This window comes from Tyto alba, unplaced genomic scaffold, assembly GCF_018691265.1.
Source record: "Tyto alba isolate M040663 unplaced genomic scaffold, T.alba_DEE_v4.0 Super-Scaffold_28, whole genome shotgun sequence".
NCBI classification, from domain to species: domain Eukaryota; kingdom Metazoa; phylum Chordata; class Aves; order Strigiformes; family Tytonidae; genus Tyto; species Tyto alba.
The window spans coordinates 8,406,295-8,418,546 of record NW_024881302.1 but is presented as its reverse complement, the minus strand read 5'-3'; the positions used below and the strand labels follow the sequence as shown (position 1 = coordinate 8,418,546).

Sequence of the window (12,252 nt, the reverse complement as noted above, 5' to 3'; positions counted from 1 at the left end):
GCTCCAAGCATGACTACTGTCATACCAAGCAACTTCTATAAACTGATGAAGTGGTAGAAATTGTGACTGGCAGTTTCATAGTGCAAGAAAATAGCTACACCATTAAATAGAAAAGTTTAAAGTCTTTGCAAAAAGTAGAAAATAAGGTAAACCATGAAGTATGAATCCAAATTTTAATTTGACCAAAATTGGGGGGGATGTGGGAGTGGTAAAGAGAGAAGCAGTTTTTGCCCACTCCAAAAGGAAGAAAATCACCCACAAAAAGTTAGAGTTGTCCTTACTCATAGGTAAGCTTTGGTTTCCCTCTTTCTAGTCAAAGCCAATAACTCTCTCTATCCCTATCTCCATCCCCATCCCCTTCCCCCTCCCAATCAATATTTCCAAATTACTTTTATCTTGTTACAAGCACCGAAAAAATAAAATAGCTGAAATGCTGATATAAATGCAGTAATTATTCACTCCTCAATCATGCCCTTTAAAATGTCTCGAACACATGTAGCATAAATAGACATATTCCAAAATACTGGATGTTGCAATTAACTTTTGAATAACACTAGATAAGTTTGGAAGAGAGCCCTCTGAGCTTCACTTATTTGGTGGCTTCTTGTTTTCTTCAGGTAGAATCTCTATCTGAATTAAAGACACAGCATATTCGTTAAACAAAAAACCCTTTGTGTATGTAAATACCTCTGAACAAGAATTCTAGAATTTGCTGTACATGCCCAGTAATTTAACAGTCAAGTAACCACAATGTTCTAATCCTTTTCTCTCTTCCATACAAATTTCGATTTCATATAATACCAACTGCTATGTCTCAGGCATAATTTGTTAACGAATATTTCCTTTTAGCAATAAATCTAATACAAGCCCTGAGAACCTGAAAAGTTTTTTCAGATTCTACACTTTCTTTTCCCAGAATTTTCCTAGCAAAACTATAGCTGTGACATTAAAATTTCATTGTCATGAAAGGAAGATGAGATACCTGAAGACACCATTCTATTATTCTTACTATGTTTATGACACAACTCACATCTTTCTATATACTGTTCACACAGCAGAACTTTTAAGTCTAAGGAATTCAAAACAGACACTTTCTGTTTACAAGAAATACAGGACAAGTGAAATAATATCAAGCTTTTGTCTGTTATACTACTAACAGAATGAAAATATTTATATTTAATACATACATGGACCCAGAAAGAACAGGAATGCCATCACATTTGTCTTACTTTCAGGCAAGGTCAGACAGAACTTTATTATTATTTTTCAAATATAGTGCTATACCTGAACTCTAGTCAATTAAAAACTGAAGAGAAGAATTAACACTGGATTTCACCAATAATACTTTAACAGTCATATTGCATAAAAAAATACAGATATTAAAAATAAAAGATATAAAATTATTAGGTTCTGATACTGGTACAGTATGTGACATCAAAAGCAGACACAAAACAACAATATCTAGCCCCACTGCCTTTATTTGTAAAAATTAAATGGAACTGGGATTGTTTTCTGGTCTATACCATTAAACTCTTACGTACCCAAACATGATCACTGCAAGCAAACTACCTATTGCCCCCAGGCCCTTGATTTGTGTTAACTCACAAACCACATCCAGAAATCATTTGGGAAAGTGTGTTTTTGAAGCTCTAGTGTCTGGGAACATCCCTCGTCCTGCTCCAACTCTTTAATTTACTACTGTAAATGTTGCTGCTGTTGCCCTCCCCATAGCTGAGGCAGGGCAACTGTGAGGTTTTTGTTCCAAAGGGCAAGTTGTCGCTTCCTGTTCCAACCTTTTGCCTTTTCTTCCCAGCAGTACACTAAAGATGATGTCTGTTGGCACATATGGACTCAGTGAATTACGAGAAAAAAAAATGGCTGAATTAGGCAATCGTGTTAGGATATAGTCATGTATTCCAATGATACAGGGAAAAATAAATGTGTACATAACAGAGACAGTGTGTATCCATGGCAAGTAAGAATCCCAATGCCACCCTACACTGAAAATACGTTTCTTGTAAGACAGATCCTGTCCCTGCTTACCCTGCTCCTAACGACAACTGCTTAGAGTAAAACCCTCACTGCCACCTCCCCAAAAATTCTGATGGTAACATGATAATTATTAGTTTTGAAAACCTGATTTTGAGCATGTCTGTCTTATTGATTCAGGGATTAAGACTCCAGTCTTCTTGACATCTAATTCAGATTTGAAACAGAAAACAGTGATTGCACCTGTGCCATTAGTTGTTTTCATATAGGAGGAAGTGTACAAAATACAACAAAAATGCTGTCAACAGCTCCCCTCTCTGAAGCCAGACCCCATAGCTTGCTATTTTCATTAGCCAACTCAATAGGTATCAGGTGGTATGTATAGCAGCTAGAAACCATGCTGTGGAAACACAACAGGCCCACTGAAACACAGAGAACTTCAAGGAAGTGCTCCACTACATAACATCTGCTCAACATATATGTAAAACTGCTGGGAAGGATTAAGAAACAATTTATAGCTCAGTGCCTTCAGCAGCTGGGAGGCATACAACTAATAGATCTCTTCTCCATTAGACCAAGCAGTCTCTGGAAGTTTTTCAGTCTCTGTACTGCCACAGTAGCTGATTGTTAGCAGAAGTGTCTGCCCCAGTCTTTAGTTGTGAACGCCCAAGCAGCAGCAAAAACCTCTGCAATGGAAATTCCCCTTTGGAATTTGCTTCGTTTAACACAGGGGATGGTCAGCTGATCCTCACAGCACTGTGCAAGGCTCATCTACTTTCCTAATAAGGGTTTGTGTTTGATAAAAAGACTTCGCTTCTTCCCTCACCTGCCTACTGGGTCTCCAAGATGATCTAATGAAATAATTCTCAGATTATTTTCTTCTCTTCAGTGTTAGAAAGAAGCATAATGTTTTGGTTTTCTACTGAAGACTAGATTCTCAAAGCAAACAAAAATCTGGCCATGCTTCTAGTCCTCTTTTTATACAGTTAATCACTGTTGCTGTCTTTGAAGTACTGTCCAGGAAGAAATATCTAGAGTACTTTTTCAAAAAAGGAAACTCTCACTGGCAACTCCCTCTTCAGGATCAGGTATAAATTTGATATCACCAAGCTATTTCAGATCAGTTAAAATGACTGTGATATTTTGTTCAGCTTCAGAAGTTATAGGGGGAAAGAGCCACTCAGAAATCTATTTGTATAGCTATTTTTTATTATGATGTCTGTTTACAGTTTTATAGCTTCTCTTACTTGCAGTCTAAGAAAAAGGTCATGAAAATGAGTGGAACCGTACACCAGTGCAAAATTGCAAGCAAAATTCTTCTATTATTTATCACACAATTCATACATTAAAGCCAGATCTCGAAACTTCTTAAAAAAGCAGAGACAGAGGAACAAAGAAGAATTTCTGATCAAGAGAACCACTAATTTAAAATTGTCAAAAGTGTCGGGAAATATCACAATCTTATCTGACATGCTGTATGAAGACATGGGAATAAAACTTTTGTCTTAATCCAAACAGAGATCACAAAGTAAAAAAAAAAACAAACAAACAAACAACCTGGAAGAGACGAAGTGGTTCACAACGCATCACTTGCCTGTACAGTGAGGGACCCAAACTCAGCCTCCTAATTGTCAATCTAGTGTCCTATATTCTAGTGACACACTACCTCTCATGAACAGAATAATTAAGTAGAAGAGAAGAGGAGGCACATGATCAGATCCTACAGCTTTCTATTATTTAGGATGAATGGAAATAAAGGGAAATACTTTCTAAACAGGCAACTAGAAACATCCTTTTCTGCAGAGAATTTTAGAGTCGACAAAAGTGACTTTCGAAGAAAAAAAATGAGAAAAACCTATTCTGGTCATTCAAGTCATTGACTCATATAATCCAGTATAAGAGTTGTTATATGCCTTTTCACCACATGAAACCAATGTGAGTTAACCAGCCTGGTAACAAGGAGCTGACTGAAGAGGAACAAGCCTTGTATTTCCACTTGTGTATAGGTATTATATCTTTCAAAGTTCCTGATAGTCATATAAACAACATTAATCTTCAAAACAAATGACAGCCATTGTAAAAGTGCCTTCCTGTAAGTGCTCAGCTTTGCTTTTTACTTAAAGACACACCTCACAGAACAATAGCTCAGCAGGTATGAATATGACTGAACAATGCATAGACTCCCTGTAGTTTAAAGTTTACATCCTGCAGGCACTTTTGCAAGAGTGCATAACAATGTATTTGGGTAGGAATCTGAAGTTATAGAACTAGCACAAGAAAGTAGATCTTGGTGTCTAACACTACTCATATTACCATCACTATAGCTATTCATAGCTAACCTTTGTACAGCTGCTAATAATTTAGATTAAATTGTTATTCCTTAATTTGGAAAACAGTAAAATTAAGTGTTCAGAAAAAGCCTTTAGTGTTGTTAGACTATGTCTGAGAATCCACACATAAGATTCAAAAAGCCATATAGAAAGTAATGTACAAAATGCTTCATGCACAGTATGATTTATTGCATTTCATCTCCTTTAGTTTTTGAAATCCACAATACAGTTTTCACAAGGGCAAGATTAAGCCATCAACACATCTCATATCAAGCTGTCTCAGTTTTAAGTTAGCTTAATATTGTTTTAAAACAGGTTTAATAGAATGGAAAAAAATAAGTCAAGATGCCAGTGTTTATTCAAAAAGACTAATTTTTATGACTAAATATTAGCTTGATGGAACATTTTTTATTTAATAAGAGCATTAATACATCATCCATCACCACATTTCAAATACAAACCTTTTCAGGTTATGAACACATGACCCAAGATAGACTTGAAGTAGGCATAACTAAGTAAGGTCAAAAGAGATAACTTGCACTAAGCCAGAAATGGACTTTATACACACACAAACTCCCAAAGGCTGCTCTTTCCCCAAGTTAGATTTATATTTCAGTGATGCAAAACAACAGCCTTAGTACAGCAAGTGCTATGACCAGAGGTGAATTTTAATTTCGGTAAGTAAGTCTGGTAGTTTAATCTAATTGCAAGTCTTTTTAAAATACAGAAACATGGAATTTAGGGCTTTAAACTGAATTTCTTGGATATATTTCTCTGATAAAACAATATAGCCTACCAAAATAATTCTACATGCCCCTCAGGAGAACACAGCATTCCATTGAACAAAGTTGTGGGGTTTTTGTGTTTTTTGTTTGTTTTGTTTTGTTGTTGTTGTTGTTTTGGTTTGGTTTTTAGGTTTGGTTTTTTTTGGTTTTTTTTTGTTTGTTTTTTTTTTTTTTGTTTGTTTGTTTTTTTTTTTTTTTTTTTTTTTAATTACACTTTGGTTGATAATCCAAATTTCTGGGTAAGATTTACCTGAGTACAGAGAAATGTATCTTTAAAATCCAAGATTACCAACACCAATGAATTACAGCTATCACACTATTATCCAGAGCTCCGGAAACTTCAAACCACAGGAGTAATACACAAGCTGCCTGCCCAGCCCTTAGACCATACAGGCAGAATGACAGGTCTGTAACTCAGTACTTTCCTGTTTTGTTCCCTTTCCCCTGCATTGTGTGTATCATAGCTGGGTGCTAAGTCGTTTTCCCTCATATACAGCAGATAAAAAATGAAACTGTATGAGCTGCGCTGAGACACCAACAAGTAAGAACTTTCCTGGGGTTACCAATTGACATAGTTTGTGTGTGAGGGGGTCACACCACGTCCCCTCACAGCATGCCACATCACTGCAGTGTTACAAGGGCAGGGCAATGTCATACCAGGGAACCCCTCAGCAGTTCCCTGGCAGAAGGGAGGCTGTGGCCCTCTTTAGTCATAGGCTCCCACACCCTTAGGCTTAATTTTGCACGTGCCATTCCTATCATGCATTAAAGTGATTCTTCAGGTATTACATAAAGAGTAAATGTCAACCTTGATTTTTGTGTGCGCACACATACAAGTATTTGTGGATTATGTTGTTTACTCAGTCAGGTTAGCTAAAAAATGTTGGGGTATTAGTTTTCCGATGTTGTTGCCAACAAAAAGGATGTACAAGATAAAAATACAAGGGCATTACTTTGCCACCTGATGACTTCTGTAAGTATATTTTGAAGCTTTGTATAACACAGGTTACTCTGCATTCAATAAATGCAATGGATTATCACTGTAAGAAAAAAAGAAAAAAAAAAAAAACAAAACAGAAAACAGACTAGCAAGGCATTCAATTTCACTTTCTATTATTTTACCAGGTCACCCAAAAGTTGTGGGATTTTTTGTTTGGTTGTTTTTTTGGTTTGGTTTTTTTTTTTTTTTTTTGAGAAGTCATCTGCCAGTGTTTGGTCCTGCATCATACAGATGCCATCACTACACTGAATTGGTTTCCCCATATCCAGCCTTTCTTCTTATTGGTAGGAGAAACAAAAACAGTGCTCCTGATTTTATCAATACTAGCATGGTGTTTTAAGTTCTGCATTACTAGGATGGCATGCAGCAAGAGTAGAAGTTGCATGAGCATTATTAAACAGAGGAGACCATGCTCACTGGGCACACTAAAGCACAGCACAAAGAGGTGTTCATTTGTTTTAGATGAGGGAGTTGTGATTACAGTCACAGCAAATGCTGAATATACAGGCTAGTGCTCTCTGCCCTTAAGAAATAAAGAACCATTTCAAGATTTTAACTTTGATACAGAAATAACTGCTTTAAAGCAGACCCAGAATCCATTCGCTATCTGAAGCGGCCTTTATACCTTATCTGGATAAGGTTTCAATTTTTAATGAGGGCAAGAGGGTTTCCAGGCCTGTGAGTACTAGCTATGTGATGCAACACATCAGACCTCTCAAAATACCCACACAGAGACATTTAGACATTTCATCACACTGTCAACATTAACTTTGTATTACTGTTTTTTTGCCAGTTGTTTCAGTGTTAACTATCCCTGTGAATTAGCTTAAAAACCAAAAGAGTAAACTTCCCCAGGAAATACATACTGAGTAACAAGAGAGGTTTTGTTTAGGGGTCTGTCATTTCTTTAAAGCCCATTTTATATTATATCAATTAAAACACAAGAGATTCTTCCCTCTCCTCTGTAAAACTGTTTTAGCTACATTCTGGAAGTCAATAGACAGGGTACAACATTCCTTTGTCAGCACAGCCCTGAACAGTCAACTTCCCAGGTTTCTCTTCTGTGAGCCTGCATTCACAGGCTGCTCTTCGGAGAGAGAGGAATTTATGTTTGCTTATGGCCTTCCCGTGAACATAACTGATATCAAAAAACACCAGACCAGTTCAGATGACCTGCACTGATTCTAGAGGACAAAATTTATAGCCAAGTCATCTCACTTTTTCAGTACTTTTGCATTAATTTGATATTAAAGTCCAAAGAAAATAAACAACAAACACAACATGACACCAATATAACTGGACTACTTGAAGGAGTAAAGTTGACTAAAGCGTGTTGGAGAATAACAAAACTAACAGCAAAATCCTCAAGTAAATGTTTCTAGAGACCTTTAAATGATAAAAACATCTTCGTAAGTATTAAAACATTCAATAATAAGCCAGTAAGATTTAGTAAATAGTAAAATAGAACAATCCCCCAGAAAGCTTTCCTTTGGACTCCAAGCTGCAAATGCATTGCAACTAAATTCATTTGCATGATTAAATGCCTTCGCAAATTTAAGTGATTTCCCTAGTACAACACACTGTAAAGAATGAAGATTATGGATCCAACACTACCATTGCTACTCAACCAAACGTATGATTCTTAAGGAAATTTTCCTTAAATAGAATTGGTGTGTTTTGGAAGGGCTAAGAGAGAAGAAGTTCAAAACAAGTGTCTAGTGCCCATATGCAAAATATTTTTAATTCTACAAGCAACGAGGCATTTTGTAAAGTTTAAAAGTCTACCTACATAAATTGGACTACCCTCACCAGTCAGTACTTTGAGGCAGTGCTGGGATATATCATCATAAATCTGATTATCAGCTGGGACACAGGCAAGCAACTTAATTCAGCGTTAAGCCATTTTGAGGCTCTGGCCTGGATGAAGAAACGGTTCAAGCAGAGAACCGCAAGCACCCAGATCTCCAACCCACCTTATCATCAAAACACACGGAGGGAATTATGGCTCGCTGGAGAACTGAGCCTCCTAGAGAAGGAGAAACCAGTCTTAAAGCCTGCCTTGTCCCGGCGCTGTCGCGCCCAGCTGTAAAGCGGCCCAACCCGCGCGGTCGGGGCCGCGGCCAAGCCCCGCCGCCTCCCGGGGCTCGCTCCGGCCGCGGGACGGGGCCGCCGCGGCGCCAACCACCTCAGGCAGCGCCGCGCCGAGCGGCGAGGGGAGCCGGGGCTGCCGCTGCCCCCCCGCCAGCCCTCTCGGGTTATTCACAAGCGAGAACCGAGCAGTCTTTGACGCGGTGGGACGGGCGAGATCGCTCACAAGGGAGGGAAAAAAAAAATAAAAAGAAGGAAAAAAGTTTGCTCCTTTTCTGCATGAGAAACCGAGGCTGCCCTGAGCCCCCACCCCGGCCTCGCCTGTGGAGAGACGGCCGGCGGCCCCCGCCTCAGCCGCCTCCGGTGCCGGCCAGCGGGGGCAAAGGTGGCCGCCGTCTCCTCAGGCGAGGCGGCGGCGGCGTGCAGCCCCCTCCCCGGCCCGAACTCACTTTGTAAGTGCTCTCCGTCAGCTTGTTCACCTCCTCGGGGTCCCGAGACATGCTGCCGGCGAGGAGGCGGCCGCTAGGAAGAGCTTCGTCCTCCGGAGAGCGCCCCAGCCCAGCGCCGCCACCTCAGCCTCGGCTGCTCCCTCGGTCGCTAAGAAGCTGTCAAAAACTTGTGGAACCAGCCGGGCAGCACCGCCGGGGCGGAGCCTGCGGGGCCGCGGCCGCCTGACGCGGCAGGACTGGCTCGGCGGGCGTGGGCGGCGGGGATCGCCTCGCCTCAGTGGGGCGGGCGGGCAGCCCACACGGCCTCTACCTGAGGTGTCACCGCCTGCTTCCTCTGCCGCTGCGGCACCTCCGCCACCTCCTCTTCCTCCCTCTCCGGGAGCCTCAGCCAGGCCACTCCTCCGCGGAGCGCCCCGGCACCCAAGCGCAGCCTGGGCCGTGTGGAGGCCTTTTCAGGAGGTAGCTCTGCTGTGGGGACTCAGCGGAGTCGGAGGTAAACTCTTCCTCCCAGCAATTAAGTGAGGGCTCTGTAATAATTAATTAATTAATTATCCCTGTCAGAATTAATTAGTGCAGCCCTAGCGGTGCTAGCGAGACTGGGGATGGGCCCCGTTCTCCCTCAACAGCCCCCCACATGAGGGAGAGGTGTGGGGGTTTCCTCCCGGCCTCTCGGGCAAGGACAAAAATGTTTCTCTCCTGAGTCCCGCTCCAGTGCACCACCTGATCTTCGTGTTACATGCCTCAGTTTTCTATTTCTTTTAAATATACACCAATAAAAGAGTGCCCCCAGTCATCTTTTCCTCAGTGACATGACTCACGAGGCCTTCAGGGGGGATGGGGGGTGAGGAAGGCTGGAATAAGCGATACATTTTTGTGGACCATAAATTGTCCAGATGTTGTGAGATTAATTTAAAGTATGCTAATTGGAATATCTTTCTGATAATGTAATACCAGCACTATCTTGAAGGACTTTGTGGGAATTTCATAATCAGGTGTTTAAAACTCAGACACAGTTCTAGATACTGAGTACATGAGGCATAATCAACATCCTTACACGTTGGACATCCTTCTCTTGGTTGCTGCCTCTCCCTCTGTTTCCCCCACTTTATTGCAGTAATAAAATCATAGCAAGCATGCAACAAAACCTGGACTTGGAACAGAACCCTAGATGTTGGACTCTGGTGTGGGAGGAGGTTATTATCAGGTTTCGAGAGCTGTAAAAATATTTTAATTCAAGCACGTGGAGGTGTTTATACCTTTAGAACTACAGTTTACCTTCTGGGAAAAAAGTGGGCACTTAAAGTGTTATATTGAATACAGCTAAAATGCTAGGCAGAGAGGGAGTTTTATGAGACTTCATACTCCCAAGTAAAGTCTTTGCAGGCTTCTGGTATTTATGGTGTTAATTGCCTTTCTGTAATAATCCAATTTATAATGTTATCCAATAAGTCTAGTGAATTATTTTGGGCCCAAGTCTACAATTTATGTTACTACTGAGCAGTGTTTGCTCATACAAACAGTCTTCTTGCATGTGATGTGTCTGCTTGCCTGAGCGTGGGATGAAGAATCACACTATTTCCAAGTCTTTTGTCTGAATAGTTTTTTACAACTCTGGAAACAGACTGTGCCTGGGTACAACTGCTTTTGTGTTACCATATGCCAATATCATGAAAAGGATGTTCCTCCCTAATGGGCTGGCATTCAAATTTGAGGGAGCAGGTACCCAAAGGAAGATGTAGAAAAGGACTTTTCCTTTTCTGACTCCTGCTAAAGGAGCTGGGAGTATATTGTGTAGCAGGGAGTGTATTATTCCTGTTAGTGACAAAGTGTTTGTCTTATTTGCACTGAACTAGTTGGAGCCCTGGGAGCTCACCTTGGATTCAGTGTATTTGTTTCCAGTTGGCTTGCTAAGTTCAGTCATAGTAAGTAGCAATGTAAGTATTAATGAAATATGCATAACAGAAAGAAACGATACGGATAATTAACGTAGGCAGAATTGTTTAAAAATGTTATACTTAACATATTGTGGGGATGCTCAACATTTCAAAATATAAATTTCTAAAGGTCTTTTTACATTTTAAACAGATGCAAATATTTGAAAGGTCTACTGAACTTCATATTCTCTTGTGCTCTTCTTGACTTCTGGTATTAATTTCTGCAGTCTTCATGTATATACAATTTTTAGAATTTTTGTCTAAGTTTTTAGTGCCCTAGACTATTAAAAAAAGGAAAATAAAATCTGAAATTAATAATACAATTATGAAATAGTGGGGAAAAAAAAAAAACAAGAAAAAGCATTTTTTTAAGAATACCTAACTGGGAAATGAAGCTAGCAAGGAAGAATCCTTAATTTGGGGTAATGATTACTTCTATTAATTCATTGATGTATATACAGATTAAAATAAAAATGACCATAAATAGCTGAGACAATTAACATAGGAAAAAATGTTAACAGATGGAAAAAATAGCAGGACGGACCTCTTTTTTGAAAGTAAAAGAATTAACAATGCTTGCTTCAAATTTCTGAAATGAACATTAGAAGTAATAATTTACAGAACCATTATGATATTAGATTGTGTGTTTATTGAGGAAGAAAGCAGCAACCTGGTTTACTGTTGAAATTAGGTGCTAGTAGAAAAACAATAGCGTGAGAAATAATTTTAATATCTTTATTCATGTTTTCCTTTGTCACCATAGTTTTGTAATTGTTTTTCCCAAATCTTGAGAATCTTTCAAGTGTATACATCATTTGGAAGCATTTTCTATATTTTCTTTCTCTTGTGGTGTTACAAATATTTTATGTATCAATCATTATAATTAGTAGTATTGCTGTGTTCTAATTTGGTGGTGTGTTTTAGTGTGTGAGTGAAAAACTTGAAACTTGACAGGCAAATCCAGTTCTTAATTGACAAGTATCCAGACCTTTGCTATAAATCATAAATTTTTAAAATCACTCAGAAAAAAAAGTCTGCTTGAGCTTGTAATACAAATGCAAATATTTTGTTCTCTTAATAGGGGAGTTTTGATCTTACGTTCTGTTAAGATTAGTGCTATGTTACTGACTTAGATGGAATTAATCCTGATGTGTGCAAACAACATGAATTTACAACAGTTGAATGAGATCTCATTTTTGCAAGTTACTTAAGGATGATCTTACATTTAAATGCATGTGAAGTAGTCCTGTAGTAATGTACCAAAGTGTTTTATCTGATCAGGACAGAATATTTAATAGTTTGCAAAACTGAAACCTTAATGAATACATCTTTATGCTCTGTTGCTCACATACTGCTGTGAGCATTTATGGTAAAAATACTAATATGAGATATATTATTTTTATTTAGAAGTTTCTGTTTTATCATATTCATCAATAGCACTGAATTTTGGATGCAGCAGTGTTGGAGTACTCAGGGTTGTACATTTTGGAATTGTTTCTTAGATACTCTAAAGAGTACTTGCTAACTTTGCCCAGGAGAGGAGTTTAGAGCAGTAGTCTAGCTGTGATCACTAATCGTATATGCTCTCTGAACTGATTGGAACTAAAATTAATCTGATTTTTTTTTTGATGCTTTCTTTTAACATATATTGTTTTGTTGGCCAGAAAAAACAAAGAA

General features: G+C 39.1%; 1 protein-coding gene across 3 annotated transcripts in view; it reads right to left on the bottom strand.

The window, feature by feature from the left end:
• BAIAP2L1 (BAR/IMD domain containing adaptor protein 2 like 1) overlaps positions 1-9,076 on the bottom strand; it is a 43,180-nt gene extending 34,104 nt beyond the window's left edge. The window contains exon 1 of one of the 3 annotated variants that reach the window (XM_032983650.2): positions 8,642-9,076. In XM_032983650.2, the coding sequence (XP_032839541.2) occupies positions 8,642-8,692 (51 nt within the window). In that variant the 5' untranslated portion in view covers positions 8,693-9,076. The remainder of the gene's footprint in view (positions 1-8,641) is intronic. The other 2 variants (XM_032983649.2, XM_032983651.2) reach the window with 2 other exon arrangements.
• Between the last annotated feature and the right edge of the window lie 3,176 nt (positions 9,077-12,252).